The sequence below is a fragment of the Phocoena phocoena genome, chromosome 13 (genome assembly GCF_963924675.1).
Source record: "Phocoena phocoena chromosome 13, mPhoPho1.1, whole genome shotgun sequence".
Lineage (NCBI taxonomy): Eukaryota > Metazoa > Chordata > Mammalia > Artiodactyla > Phocoenidae > Phocoena > Phocoena phocoena.
The window spans coordinates 89372014-89387693 of NC_089231.1; the positions used below are offsets into that span (position 1 = coordinate 89372014).

At 47.4% G+C, this 15680-nt stretch overlaps 1 protein-coding gene across 2 annotated transcripts in view; it reads left to right on the forward strand.

Annotated features, from left to right (window-relative positions):
* Positions 1 to 853: 853 nt before the first annotated feature.
* The window catches only part of SFSWAP (splicing factor SWAP), an 86800-nt gene continuing 71973 nt past the window's right edge, over positions 854 to 15680 (forward strand). Inside the window, exons 1-5 of one of the 2 annotated variants that reach the window (XM_065889797.1) lie at positions 854 to 1182; positions 3727 to 3896; positions 4478 to 4609; positions 9108 to 9193; positions 14965 to 15190. In XM_065889797.1, coding sequence (XP_065745869.1) covers positions 965 to 1182; positions 3727 to 3896; positions 4478 to 4609; positions 9108 to 9193; positions 14965 to 15190 — 832 coding nt within the window. In that variant the 5' untranslated portion in view covers positions 854 to 964. The remainder of the gene's footprint in view (positions 1183 to 3726; positions 3897 to 4477; positions 4610 to 9107; positions 9194 to 14964; positions 15191 to 15680) is intronic. The other variant, XM_065889796.1, reaches the window with a different exon arrangement.

Below are 15680 nucleotides of genomic sequence, written 5' to 3' on the forward strand. Positions count from 1 at the left end.
GTTGACCTTCACTAGATAGCGACGGTTTTAAAAAGGGGTTGTACCAATAAACTAAATAAATAGAATAAGAAACAAAAAAAAAACAAGCAAAGTCACCCCGCATCCAAGTGACAGGTCTCCGCAAACGGGGTCGCCACCAGCGCCCCCAACCACTTTTCTCCCACATGGGTCCCAGGACCCCCAAGTCCGTCACCGCGAGGGGCTTCCCGGTTTACTAAGCTCTTTGACACCCGCTAAGGAAACCTTCCGTGGTACGCGACACGAGGTTCGTGACCCCCAGGACCGAAAACAAACCAGGGCACCAGAAGGCCATGCGACCCATCCCAGGGCACAGCCTGTCACCCACCCCCCGGGCCTCAGAGTCCCGGCCCCAGGGCACCCGACCCCACGGCCCCCCACCTCCGGGGCACCCGACCCCACGGCCCCCCACCTCCGAAGCACCCGCCCCCACGGCCCCCCGGCCCAGACGGCGGCCAACAGGAAACCTCGCCCAGAAAAGGAACATCCGCCCCCACCGAGCCGCGCACTCGGCTCACGAAGCACCCGTCCTCCTTCCGCCCAAAGCCGGGAAGGGTCAGGGTGTGGGCAGCGCGCGATCCAAAGCTGCGCTTTCGCCACTGCCCTGGAAGGCCGCCGGAGAAAAATAAAAACGAAACACACGCTCCCCTCTGATAACTGCAGCCCCTAACGTGGCGGCGCCTCCGAATGCGAAACGCTAAAGCCAAGTCTTTTCTAGCGGCTCAAACTGCCCCGGGAGTAGCGAATCTGCAGAACCTGCTCGCCGGAAGTAGGGCCGCCCCTCGCCGGAAGTTGCGCTTCCTCCATTTTGTTGCCCGCTATGGCGGCGGTGTAGAGGTTGGGGCCGGGATGCGGCGCGTTTGACTGAGGGGGTAGGCCAGGCGGAGACATCGGGGACATCGTCGCGGCGCAGAAGAGAACCAGCCTGGACGCCGGGGACGCTGTCATGTACGGCGCGACCGGAGGCCGCGCCAAAACCGAGAGGAAAAGCGGCGCGAAGGAGGAGGCCGGGCCGGGCGGTGCCGGCGGTGGGGGGAACCGAGTGGAGCTGCTGGTCTTCGGCTATGCCTGCAAGCTGTTCCGAGACGACGAGCGGGCCTTGGCCCAGGAGCAGGGACAGCACCTCATCCCCTGGATGGGGGACCACAAGATCCTCATCGACAGGTCGGTTCCTCCCCCCACCCGCCGGTCCTCCCCTTCCCTCGCCCGCTTGATTTCGTCTGATGTTGACTTGATGGCCAGGACTGGAAAGGGGTTTTCCGGAGCCATCAGGGATCCGGGGGGACACCCACTCCCCTGTCCCCACATCCCCCTGGTTTTCGGGGGGAGGGGGACGGTGAAACCGGCCCTAAGGCCCTGGCTGGAGCTGCGTGTCGCGTCTGTCGCCGGAGGGATCGTCTCTGCCCCCGCAGCCCCCTCGCGATCTCTCACTCTTATCGCTGGGTTGCAGTTGCCACTCCGGGCGGTGGAAGCTGCCCGGGCCCTGGGCCTCTCCTGACCGGCGCTCTGGAGCCCTCCGCGCTCCCGTAGCTCGGTGTGGGTGGGAGGGCAGCCCGAAACGCCGCAAGCTTGATGCCGCAATTAGATACCTCTTGGGTCCCCTGAGTTGGCTTTGAACCTGTCGTACCCGCAGCGCTCTCTGTGGAGCGCGCGTATTTTGACGGCTTGACATTTGACTCCCCCCGACTCCTCCCCTATCCTGTGTTAATCCCACGAGTTTGACAGATTCAGGCCGAGGGTGAAGTTGCCAAGCAATTGGAGGCCAGTTGACTTCGTGCAGACACTGGCCTTGCTCTTAGACGTAGCGTTCTTAGGGCTGGTTTCACTGTCTCTTAAAACTGAAGGGTGGGGCCGGGATACAGATGTGTTCTTTTCAAATCAAAGGTGCTTTAGGTAATCACCCTGGAGGGTGTTTAGCCACTTTGGGCAGAGGGCTCCCGGGATTGGATTTCTAAAGATGTTTGATTTGAAAAGGATGACCTTACGTGATGTAGGTTGTTTGCTCTCTTCCCCTCCCATGTTTTCAGTCCCTCTTTCCTTCTCCTTGGGATTTTTGTTTGTCGGTTTGGTTTTTGCCAATCTGGCAACTCTGCTTCTGGGGCCCGGACTGAAAAGTAACCGTGACCAACCATTAGACTGTGGAATAGTCTCCGAGTGAAGGAAGCCCATCGTTTGAGACAATTAAAACTGGATTCTGCAGAGCCCTGGAACGTGACTGTAGGGATGACCTCTGAGCTGGCCAGAATGGACACGTTAATGACCAGACGGCTTTTTCCATCCCCGACGTTTCCATTTGGAGTTAGATCTAGACAAGAAGGACTCATGGACGGAGGGTGGCCAGCTCAGGTCTGGACCTGAGGGCCCCCATGCTCTGCTCAAGCATGCTGTGCCTTTAAACCGTGGTTCCTATTGAATCATGCTGCCTGAGCTGTCAGGCAGCTTCCTTCTCCAAAGTGTTACTTGCGGTATTTATTATTAAAGTTTGATAAGCGAGAAAATCTGAGCTTTTTATACAGTTTTCCGTATCATTCTGTATACGATGGGAGTTAGGTCTTCCAAAACCAGTGGGGAGCAAACACCACACATGTACATGTGTAATATTTTAAAATAATGATCTACATTTGTAAGTTAAGGAGGTTTACAGCATAGTAAACATAATTTTGAAATTTAATAAAATGCAATAACTTGGCTACCCTGAAATTTTTGGCCTTTTCTTCTTGTAAATGTCTTTTTTTACCTGTAGTATTTTCTGGTCCTCATTACAAAAGTCAGCATTAAAAACTTAAGCAGACTTTTGTTTGTCTTTCTACATTTGTTTTTGCAACCCTAAATCTGAGCGTTTAAGTGAAATTTACTAATTCACTCATTACCTGAGAGGTGCACATTGACAGCATCTTCACTGAGTCTTCTGTGTTGAAAGCATGGCAGGAAGTGCTCTTCTTCTTAATTTGGCTAAAGTATCTATCGGTCCATGCAAGTACACGTGGATGCGTCTTCACGTATGTTATATCTTGGGGGCATAAAGTCTGGAAGAAAATAATGATCCTGCATCTCCTAATAGTTTTGCTCTGTTTCGAGTGAACCTCCTTAAACTGCACGTATATGTCACTGTTCCTATGTATGTGTGTCTCTCTATCACATAACCCAGCACTTATTTCCTCAGCCAAGTGGCTAGGGGGCGAGCCTAGCCAAGATTTTACCTCCAATGGACGCAAGTTTCTTTGGTGAAGATCTCTCCTGAGAGTTCGGGACTAGCAGAAGGAAGCGAGGAAATTTCGACCGTTTGGTTCTTACGGATAGGTATTTATGTATCCGGTTTGTGTGAATGTAAGCTATGATATTTGACTTTTCAGAAAAAAAAATTTTTTTAATTTTTTTTGCAAATGACATTGAATGGTTAACCAAACCATACATGGTAAGAACTGCCACTGAAGTGGATACCATTTTAAGCTATTAAAGGATTGTTTACCTTTGATTATAAGTTTTATCATATTGCAGAAAGGAGTTTAGACTTTGTTAAGATAACTTGAGCTTAAAAGTAGGTGAGCTATGACTAGCCAAATTAAATATAAATCTGAGAAGAGTTTATATGTTTGTTTTCCTATTTTTATTTCTTTATCTTAATCGGTAAGTATATGTATAAAACATCCCACACAAACCAACCCAGACGTTAATTTCTTTCCGTTGACCAGCATGTTCATATTACAGATATGATGGGCGCGGTCACCTGCATGACCTTTCTGAGTGCGATGCTGAGTATTCCACATGGAACAGAGATTACCAGCTCTCTGAAGAGGAGGCACGAATAGAGGCCCTGTGTGATGAAGAGAGGTATTTAGCCTTGCATACGGACTTGCTTGAGGAAGAGGCAAGGCAAGGTACTGCTCAAGAAAAACTTATTTAAGCAACAAACTCTTTAAAATTTTTTAAGTATTTAAAAATTTACTCCCATTCATTTTTTTATACTCACTCTTTCTGATATTATCTTGACAGTACCCAGTGGATTGGAAAAACAGGAGTCTTTGCGTTCTGAGAGGACCTCAGGATAGTTTATATATAGAGCCACAAAGAATTTTCCCAGCTTTTGAGGGCAGACTGGGATTTGAAAAAACAAAAACCAAACTCTTTAACTGTTCTTCTTTAACAGTATCGTATAAATTAAAATTGATGTTCTTGTCTTTGCCTTAACAATCTTTAATACAGTTCTTAATCCCCAAATTTCTCAGCAGGAAGAAATTTTCCACAAAAGACACGTATTCTGCTGTCTGTGGTAAACATGTACTGGCAAAAGTACATATTGATAGATATGAAGTGTGAATTTTTAGAAACATTTTTGCCTCAAAAAGAGGTTGGAAAAAGTGTGCTGTATGCTTTACTGATAGCTACAACTTTAGAAATATATAAAATTTTTCTCAGTAAATTTCTATTTTTGTTAACATAATTCTTATTTTTATTCAAGAGGAAGAATACAAGCGGTTGAGTGAAGCGCTGGCGGAGGACGGGAGCTATAATGCGGTGGGATTCACTTACGGCAGTGATTACTATGACCCGTCCGAACCAACAGAGGAAGAGGAGCCTTCTAAACAGAGAGGTGGGGGGCTGCCCGGGGTGATGACGTTGGGCAGGTACTACGTGCAGCGGTAGCGTCTCCCAAACACGACACGGGCACTAAGTAATTACAGCATCACTGGGACAGAAAGAGAACATTATTGGTATTAGGGTAAAACACAGCTAAAAACCAGAAGATGGATTGTTAATGGAGATGGAGAGTGAATTCAGACTTTAGTTACTGTCTAGGATCTGGGTGCCTTTCCTTTATTTCTTTTGGATTCAGGGAATAGGAAGTTACTCACCCTGGATTCTTTGTTTCTAGATAGACAGTATATGTGTTGAAATCTGCAGTGACTTGCTCTTGGGCCGTTGACAGGACAGGCGTTAACCACCCTCCTGCTAGCCTGCTCCTTCACATCCCCCCACGACTGAAACAGTGGCCGATGCCCAGTGGAGGGACGCCTGTGGAGTCAGTTATTACCAGACAGAAAACAGCACAGTATGTCCTGCTGAGGCTCAGTAGGCCCTAGGGTATAGGCTTACCATATGGTATTTCAAAATAATGTTTACATAGAATTAAAGATTTTAAATGTATGCCTTTCTGGATTAACTCGGAATATTTATTTTTAAAAAAAATAGTGCTATTAAAAAATCCAGGTCCATATGCAGTTCAGGAACAGGTGTCCGCAGTCACTTTGGTAAGACCTGCGAGCACCTTTGTTATAGCCCTGCATGCTGATCAGTCGTGAATTGTCAGTGATGATAGTCATTAAGGGTGGATCACTCTAGTCATGGTGTTCTGTTTAAAGAGAAGGAGAACTTCAGAAACCTAGTCAAACGTTCAGAATAATGAACAGGAATCACATCATAGAGGGATTTAACTTTCGAGCTAACCGAACCTGTGATGTGGGACTTGATTGTTTTCTCCTTAAGTCACAAACCTCCTGACAAGTATGAAGTAATTATAGCAGTTTAATATTAACGTGCTGTCTGCCCTGCATGGTGCAGCTGCACTGGGGTTCTCCCGACCCCTCGCCGGGGGCGTGATCCTGGGAGAGCAGTGCAGACACTTGCCTTGTTGCCCTTCCTTTCCTTCTGCTCATTACTTGACGGACATAAGAATGACTGTTGCACAGCTCTGTTCTGCGAACTTCTAAAGAGTTTTTCCAGGTGTAGTTTTAACCATACTGAGTTAAAGCGTGGTTACGGTATTAAACACCTTTTTCCGTTGACCTTTGGATCTGACCATACCTCAGAAGTTAGGGTGCGGTAGACATGTTCTTGCAGGTTTAAGAAGTATACGCTCGTTCCTTTATCCAAAATAATTCATCCACTTCGGGCTTCTGAATAGTTCCTGTTTTATTGTTGTGTCTGAACCATATACGTTATGTCTGCTTTAAATATCTAGTGTTTGATCAGAAGGAAGGAATGCATACTGTCACCATTTCACAAGTGAAGAATTGAGATTTATAGAGCCCAGATGTCCTTTGCAAGGTCCATCGACTACATTTGGAAAAATGTATAATAATCATTCCTTAACATTTCAGATTAGGGATCAGCAAACTATGACCGAGGCCCAGCTGGCACGTTTCTGTGAGGTTTTATTGGAACAGCTGTGCTCATTTGTTCACGTTTTATCTGTGTGGCTTTTGCACTCCAATGGCAGAGCTGAGTAGAGGAGACAGAGACCACGTGGCCCGAAGAGCCAGAAATATTTACTGTCTGGCATTTTACAGAAAGCGGTGGCCAGCCCCTGTTCTAGGTGATGGGCACTTGTCTTGGTGTAATTATCGGGCTGGCTGGTGCTGAACTTTGCTATGATTATTGCATTTTAAGAACTTCCATGTGACTTGGTTTCTCTTCCAAGTTTTAGTATGTTTTCTCTTTAACGTAACGTTCTCTGTATTGAAAATGTTGTTTCTTTCTGTAATCACATCCTCAGAACTTTGCTTGGTATGCTGATTAACTTTTTAGTGGAAGTTGGGCCCATGTAAACCTTACAGCTTGACCCTTTATGTTTAATTTACACTAATATAAATAAAATGCCACATCTATGAATAACATGTACACGTGCACACAAACATATACGCACACAAAGTACCTATACATTCACACACTTTGTAGATGGAATTCAAACATTGGGTGTTCGGTGCCCAGCACCACTAACAGCCGAACTTTACTGCTGCGTCATCTTAAAATTTGAAAATTTAATTTTTGTTTGTTTTCCTGAGTCACCAACATGTCTAAATATTCCTTGATTTCCAGAATTACTATGTGGTTGACCCTTGAACACCACAGGTGTGAACTGTGCAGGTCTACTCATTCTCAGATTTTTTTTTTTCCAATCAAACGGTACTGCACTGTTGGTTGAATCCACAGATGTGGAACCGCAGGTACAGAGGGCCAACTGTGGGACTTAAGTATCCACGGATTTTGGTTTCCCCTGCAGATACTGAGGGATGACCGCATTGTCCGGGCATCTTTAGCACCTTAAAACCTTGTGACATTAAACGGAAGCATTTGATGGAACCTTCATTTCTGTGCACCTTAACTCCTGTCTTCCCTTTTCGCAGCTTTACTGTCTTCATCCCACTTCCATCCTTTAAATTTTCCGTTTTTCATCATTATTACATATCCATTTTCTTAAAAACGAAAACGTTATTTAAATTTATCTGAATCTGAGTTAGTATTGCAATGGTTGGGTTTTATTTTGTGCTGCTAAAGCCATTTTTCTGTAAAGAAAGGTATGTATAAGAATAGAGCAAAGCTGTGTAACCCACCTGTTCCAGACAGCTCTTTTGATTCCAGTGGCTTTATTTTTGAGAACAACTTAGCACTAAGGAAAGGCTATTTCCTTAGCTTCCATCACTTTGTCATTTTAGGGAGGTACGGTAAAAGTTGTACTTTTATAGAGACACCTTTGGCTTCATTCCCAAAGGAAATTGAGGATTTGGAGCTGTTACTTGGCATGTCGCAAACCAGTGTTTTCTAATGTCTACCAGTTCAGTGTGTCATTTGGTTACTGAAGCTAAATGGGGGTATTGTTGACTACAGGGAGCTTTCAGGCCACGGTAAGTCTTTAGTCCTTGGGTGAGAGTAAGGCTACATGAACTTGTGGAACAGTATTAAATACTCTTATTTAATAGGAACTTATAATCAATCTGTATCTCATCAGACTACAGTCCCCAGGTCTTTGTGTACTGTGAAGCCTGTTTAAAATGCCCTCTTGGCTTCACAGAGAATTGGGTTTGATAGGAGACTTTTGAAATTGTTCATCTCTTCAAGAGACTCTATTATGTATGATGGAAACGTTTGTTTTGATGAAGATTTAATATTTATTTCATGTCATCTTTTTTGAAAGAAAAACTTAAGTAGATGTTGAGATCCTTAAAACTGTTAGCTTTTACAGGGTTTCTACTATTTTTTGTACATTTCACTATATTCTTTTAAAATTGATCATCTGAGTGATTGAATTGTATATAGGTACCTTAGAATTCAGAAAGCTATAATGTGTAGTGCCTTGTCTAATATACAGTAGACAAATGTTTATTAAATGAACCATTAAAGAAGAAATGGAGGGACTTCCCTGGTGGTCCAGTGGTAAAGAATTGCCTTACAATGCAGGGCGCGGGTTCAACCCCTGGTCGGGGAACTAAGATCCCACATGCCACAGGGCAACTAAGCCCCCATGCCACAACTGCTGAGCCTGTGTGCCACAATGAGAGAGCCCACATGCTGCAAACTACAGAGCCCACACGCTCTGGACCCCGTGCGCCACAGCTACAGAGCCCACACACCCTGGAATCCGCACACCACAACTAGAGAAGAGAAAACCCGCACACTGCAACTAGAGAGAAGCCCGCTCGCCGCAAAGAAAGATCCCGCATGCCTCAACAAAGATCCTGCGTGCCTCAACTAAGACCCCATGCAGCCCCAATAAATAAATAAGCAAACAAACAGATAAATAAATAATAAATACGTCTTTAAAAAAAAAGAAGAAGAAGAATTGGAAATACGTCTGATTATTTGTGAAAAGAGAGGTGGTTTGCTTGGGGGGAGAAGTTTTGGCAGTTACGTGCTGGGGTTTTACGGTTCAGCGGTGAAAGCGGTTGTCTTGGAATTGAGCACCTGTGCCTGACGCCCTGGGGGACCCACAGCGATAGTTTGAAGGGCGGTCCTAGCAGGTCAGAGGGGCTGGGAAGGAGGAGAGCCTAGCGTGTGTCGAGTGCCTGCCGAGTGCGGAGCCTTGTCGGGGAAATGCTCACGTGCCTTGTCTTGCGGCACCCTCCCCACGGCCGGGGAGTCCACGCTGCCGCTGTGTCTGTACCCCCAGCGCCTCGGGGGTTTGGTAAAGTGATTCTGCCCACACGTGGTGGAGCGAGCAGAGGACGGAAGTGCTCCTGGGAGGGATGGTGTGCGACAGCACCAGGAAGGGCCCGTCATGCCCGCGCCCCCCGGCCCCGTAGTGGCTTACAGCTGGTGGGTGCGCCTCCTCTGCAGGTCATGGTTCTGAAGTTCTATGTCTTCTTTTTATACAGAAAAACACGAGGCTGAAAATTTGGAGGAAAACGAGGAGCCTTTCATTGCCCCTTTAGGATTGAACGTGCCGTCTGATGTGGAGCTGGTAGGTGTCTTTCTCGTTCACAATACTGTTACCCTTTGTTACTACTTACCGGGAAGTACTGGTGAGAGCACCCCGCCATGATCACAGTCGCTTTCTAGTTTGGGTGTGTAATGCTTTAAAATTATTTGTGAGTTAATGGAGAAAAAAATCGCACACCACCTCTTTCCCCCCCTAAAGAAAAAGGGAGAAATTATAGCAGAATCACCAGACCAGAGCATCAGGGGCCTGAGGAGCTGGCTCACTCTCGGAGACCATATGGTTGAATCCCCAGATTTTACCAACATGGAAAAACCCAGTCAGAATTACTGGTGAGACTGTTAGCCACGTTTAGATGCAAAAACCCTCCTTCTCAAGGCACGTGGCTTTCAGTACAGTTGCTGTGTCCTGTCTTTTGCTGGTGTGGTTTTGTGGGCACTCAAGATGGGGACCTTTACTGTAACATTCTCTTGGCACCCTTCCACCCGGTTCTCCTCTCCGTTATGACTAGGGCCCTGTGGCATCTCCAGGCGGCCCCTGCCCTCGGGAGGGACACCTGGGTCGCATCCTCTTGACCTAAGCGCTCTGCAGCTGGGTCTCTAGTTCCCACTGATCTCACTTCGCTGTTTCAGCTACGTTCAGTCAAGGTTACATTGTGACAGGCCCCACTGAGGATTTTCTAAGTATTACTTAATGCTAGTAACCCCATAAGGTAGCTTCCTGTTCCCCTTTCACAGATGCAGAAAAGTGAAGAAGTTGGGTCGTGCGTGCCAGGCAGGACCTCTAACCCATGGTCTTAGCTGTTGTGCCATCATGAGTCGCTGTGCTTTGTGGGATTCTTACATGTTCATTAGGGACGTTTAAATATTTGTGCTGCGTGTACATGCTTGGAAAAGGGATATTCGTGCTCAGAGTAAAGGTTTTTCTCTGGCATCTTCCTAACTGGATTGCAAGCACCACGGACGTGGGTATTCCAGCTCCTTCATTGTGTCCTGCTACAGCATCATTGAATAAACAGTGGATGCTGAAAATTCCCCATAGAAGGAGCCTTTTGTGTTCCCCACACTAGCACGTGATACTTCCCTTATTTAGCGCAGCATGAATCTGGTTCTTGCCCTTCGGTTTTATGTGACGATGGGAGATAACAGAATTTAATTCCTGCCTCCGCCCATTCCTTCCTCCACGTACTCATTTATAAATCTTCTCCTTCTCTTTCTCTTTTCTTGCAAATATGGGTAAAAATTTCTTTGGATTTTGCCAAGTAGAATCACTATTTGTGTTTGATTCCCATTTCTACTGTTGATAGAACGGTACAGTTTGCTCCAGTTAAAACTGAAAATGTTTTCTGAAGATTTGATATCCTGAGACTTGTATTGATATATTTTTATGTATTGTATTTCTGTTTTTTCTGGAATATGCTATTCTACGTGAGAGACGCATTAAAAACAGTTGCTCTCTTACCCACACGTAATGCTAAAAGCTTTTATTTAAGGTTGACTCTCTAGATTCTTAGGAAGTTTTGGTATGAAGATCATTTTTAAGCTTTTATGCGAACATAAACATAGAGGTGTAGTAGATTTTGTTGCCTTAATTCCTACTGAAGTATTTCATGGCTGTATGTTCCCAGAGTCGGCACCACTAGGCTGCGTGGTGGCCTGCCGGGACCCAAAGCGTCTGCTCCCCGTGGAGAGCACAGCAAGCCTGGCGTATAGGGGTCTGCTCTCTCCCGATGTTCGTATAAAATGGTCACCCGGGTAGGAAGTCTCGCGATTGTGGAGAAACCGTGTGTGAGTGCTCACCAGGTCGCCTGTGGACAGCTGGCCTTTCCTGTACGGTGGCGTCAGTATGTCATTCTTCAGAATTGCTGTGAATCGGGGCAGTGGTTTGCTGTATACGTCACACACTGTCGTGTCCACGTGAGTGGGGAGACTGCCTAGGAGACAGGTGTCTGCGTCGTACGTTCCCTCTTGGTGACCAGGCATGAGACTCCCGGCTCGCGTCTAGGTGACGCTTGCTGCCTCGGTGGGCAGGGGCTGCTCTGGCAGCGGCGGAGGCGGGGGTGGTAAAGAGGGTGGGTGCTTGAGGGGTTCTCAGGTTTTAAACTAGGCTTTTGCAGTAGAACCCCATGGCTGCAGGGTCTCTGGGCGTCGTGCGAAGGGTCAGGAGCAGTGAGAGGTCACGGCGTCCTGGAAGCCGCATGCCGGCGCCTGCTCGAGGCTGGCCGCCTGGTCCCACTGGGCCTCTAGACGCCAGCTCCTCAGGTGACCTCACAGCTTTATTTTAGCTTTTCGTAGTGACTCTGTTTGTCCATTTGTATGTTTCTTGGGAAGTAAGGAACTGTTTTCTCCCGGAATATGTAGCCCCGCATCACTTGTCCCGACATTGTGTTTTCAGTTACCTGTCCCTTTCCCAGGGACCTGAAGGCCTGTCTCTGTCACCTCCCGAGTTCTACACGTGCCCAGGTCCGTCTCTGGCTGTGTTATGTTGTCTTGCACTGCGGGGAAGGTGGAGGGCGCGTCTCAGCCGAGTCTCTCACCCACCCGAGACGCCACAGATCCGGGTTCTGAGCCCAAGCGAGGTTTCCACAAGCACTGCCCAGAGGCGCGCGAGGTCTCGTGAGCCCCCCGCCTGTTGTGTGACACCTCACGTTCCCCTCGGATCTGCCAAGGGGGTCGGAAGTGCTGCTTGTTCAGCACGCCCGTTTGAGTGTATTTACAAGGGAAATGTGCTTGTTTAACATATTTTATGGACAGAAGGAAAAGAGGGGAGGATACAATGTACAATTCCCGTCCTGGTCCTGCGCGCTGGTACCAGTAGGTTAATAACAACATCAGATAGTGAGCATTCATTGAGCATGTGCTGTGTGCCAGGCGCTGTGTTAGCTCGGATCTTCTGTCCTCACGACACCAGTGCCTCTGACGGGGACACGGGGCAGAGCCGTCGAGAGCAGCCGCCCCAGGTCATCCTGTAAGGGTCAGGCCTGCACTTCCAGCCCAGAGCCCCTGCGGTTACGCTTTACCGAGCGTTGTTCTGATTAGAGCGCCAGTCTCACCGTACCTTCAGGTGCCGTGTTGCCGTGGGATGGGGGTGGGGAGACAAAAGAGGCACGATTTACCCCTGTGTTCCTGTGGAGTCCTGCCCTTCCTTGGGGGTTTGTGAGGACTTTTCACGTATGATGAGTGCTAAGCCCTGGTCTGGTAAGTGTCATGCACTCTTGTTCTCCTGGCATTTTGTCTTTTACCTGTTTGTTCCTCTCTCCATGCAGAATTTAAAGGTATTTGTGAAGTCATATATGTCACCATATATGTCACTGTATTCCTTTCTGGCTTCAGGATTTTGAATCTTGTCTTAGAAGACCTTTCCACCCCTGACAATTTTTAAGTATTTTCCTATACTTCCTGCTGTTACTTCCATAGTTTTGTTTTGACAGTTGAGTCCGTGCCTCAGTCTGATATTATTTGGGGCTCTGATCACAGAGGAGGAGAGAGGGCCAGCCCAGCTGCTCGTGGGGCTCTTCGCTTATTCACCCCACCTGCCGCCCAGCCTGGCCCCCCAGCCCCACCCTGCTGCAGGGATCAGAGCTCCAGCATTTTCCAAAGCTCTTTGGAAAGCTCTTTGGAAAATGGGTGCAGGTTTTCTGACCTCACATACTGTTGTCCCATTTCCCAATGCCTATTCGAGTTTCTAGAGCCACGTTAATTTTGAAGATGCTGGGAGGTGTTAGTCCCCCTTCCTGGGCTCAGTTGCTTTCTTAAAAGGCTTCCATAAATTAGAAAAGCATTTTCGCCTGGACCAGTCAGTCTTTGTAACACATACGTATTTATGTGTTGGCTACATCCTTAAAATCCCATCTTGTGGTAGGAATAATCGTATTCTCAAATAGAAGAGGGTTTTTCTGAAACCTGCACAGTAAGGAGAGCAGAAGGGACTCTCTCCAGACCAGACGTTTATCTATATCCACTTGCTTCAGGAGCACATCTTGAAGGGTGCTCATAAGCTGCTTTGTTTCTCTGTAATCGTCGTCACCTTGTAAAATGACCCACACACTCTCTGTGACTGCTGTAGCCATAATGTGACATCATAAGAGGGCCTGCTTTTAAGAAGTTTTAGAGCAGCATTTTGGTTTGGTCAATGGAGAACATCTCTACTTGGGCGGCGGGAGGGCTTGTATTTTCCTGTAATGATCATTATTCTGAAGCGATCGTTAACAATTGTCATATATACGGAATACACTAATGCAAAAATTAATCTTCCTGTTGAGCCAGAGCCACTGAAAATGTGCATCAGGATCTGCACCTCGGTGCAGCAGTGGGCCTTTAACATGGGCTCCAGTGTATCTGGGGGCCGGTAAATAACTTTACTCATAGACATTTCTCCAGTGTAAGTGTGAGGGACATCATTAGTTCAGGAACCACATTTGAGAATTAAGGCGTTCGTATTTTGTGAAGGATTCAGCCCTGAAATTCCAGTAAGCATCTTAAGTTTTGAACCGCCCATTATCAATGGGAAGAATTTCCCACTTTATTTGCATGTAATTTTCTAGTGTTGATCTCTTCGTTAATATTAAAAGTATTTCAGATGTGTGGCTTCCAGCTTCCGGTCCAAGGGGCTCCTTGTGTGGGTAGGAATTGCTCAGCTCATGAGGTGGCGGAGGTAACTTAGCAGCACGTGCAGGAGAGAGGTGGGGTCTGGTTCCAGGTAGTGAACGCACTTCAAGGCAACCAGATGACTCGCCCAGTAAATGTGGGTGAAACCGTCTCTGCTCTGGCCAGACCACAGGTAGCTGGGCCTCAGTTTGGAGCGCTGTACTTTTTTTTTTTTTTTTTGGCTGCGTTGGGTCTTCGTTCCTGCATGTGGGCTTTCCCTAATTGTGGCGAGCCAGGGCTACTCTTAATTGTGATACACACGCTTCTCATTGCAGTGGCTTCTCTTGTTGTGGAGCACGGGCTCTAGGTCTGCGGACTTCAGTAGTTGTGGCACGCTTGCTCAGTAGTTGTGGCTTGCGGGCTGTAGAGCGCAGGCTCAGTAGTTGTGGCGCACGGGCTCAGTTGCTCCACGGCATGTGGGATCTTCCCCGGACCAGGGATCAAACCTGTGTCCCCTGCACTGGCAGGTGGTTTCTTAACCACTGCGCTACCAAGGAAGTCCCTGGAGCTCTGTACTTTTAAGTGGGAGCGTTGATGAACGGGCGCCACGGGGCAGTCTTACAGGGAGTAAGAAGGAGGAACGGGGTGAGGAGAGGTCAGGTGCAGAAGGAAAGGCTGGGCGTGAGCCTGCGGCTTTCCTTGGATGTACAAAAGTAGTGTTTTCGAAGCTCTAACACTTAGTCCCTGCTGAGAAAAAGGGAAGAGAAATGATTCTTAGATCCTTGAGAAACTTATTGAAACAAGCACCCCTCTCCCTAGAAAATTGCATGTGTATGTGCAAAATTTGCATACAACTCCCCAGAGGATTGATTCACAACCCCCTGAACCCTATCACGGAACCCTGGTTAAGGGCCCCCAATATAGGAAGCACATTGATTGGTGCGGAAAAGCTTGCCTCCTGTGGGTTCAGTACAAAGCTAGAATGGCCTGCCTCAGCAGGTGAGTTTTCTTCCCACAAAATACTGCAAAATTCAGAAACTGACTGAGTGTCGTGTAACGGGGCCAGTGCCACAGTCTGTTCAAACTGGACTCTTCCCATTGAAATGTCTCTAGTCAGTAGTAAAACCAGGGTTATTCCTGTGTTTTAAGTCACACGCTCAGTGGAAAAGAGGACGGACTGATAACGTGAATGCATGTGTTCTCTTGTAGCCACCAACAGCCAAAATGCATGCCATCATTGAGCGCACGGCCAACTTCGTGTGCAAACAGGGTGCACAGTTTGAAATAATGCTGAAGGCCAAACAGGCCCGAAACTCTCAATTCGACTTTCTACGCTTTGATCACTACCTCAATCCCTACTACAAATTCATCCAGAAAGCTATGAAAGAAGGACGGTATACGGTACTGGCAGAAAACAAAAGTGAAGAGAAAAAGAGTATGTGAAACTGTTTCTGTCCTGTGTTGGGCTGGGGGAGGGGTTGAGATCTGCACGGTAGGACTTCCTGAACGTTTGTGAAATCCTGCCACTAAGGCATGAGGATTAAACCTGCTGTGCAATAAGTCTGAACATATTATTAGATTCTGGTTTTTTTTTGTTTTTTTGTTTTTTTGTTTTTTTTTGCAGTACACGGGCCTCTCACTGTTGTGGCCTCTCCTGTTGCGGAGCGCAGGCTCAGTGGCCACGGCTCACGGGCCCAGCCGCTCCGTGGCAGGTGGGATCTTCCCGGACTGGGGCACGAACCCATGTCCCCTGCATCGGCAGGCGGACTCTCAACCACTGCGCCACCAGGGAAGCCCTAGATTCTTAATTAACGTTTTCATAGATGGGTGACATAGAATTAAATGTTGATGCCATCAGAGCATAACCATCTAGGTTGGAAACGTTTCCCCTCATTCTGGTTGTTGAACATGTCACAGACAAAACA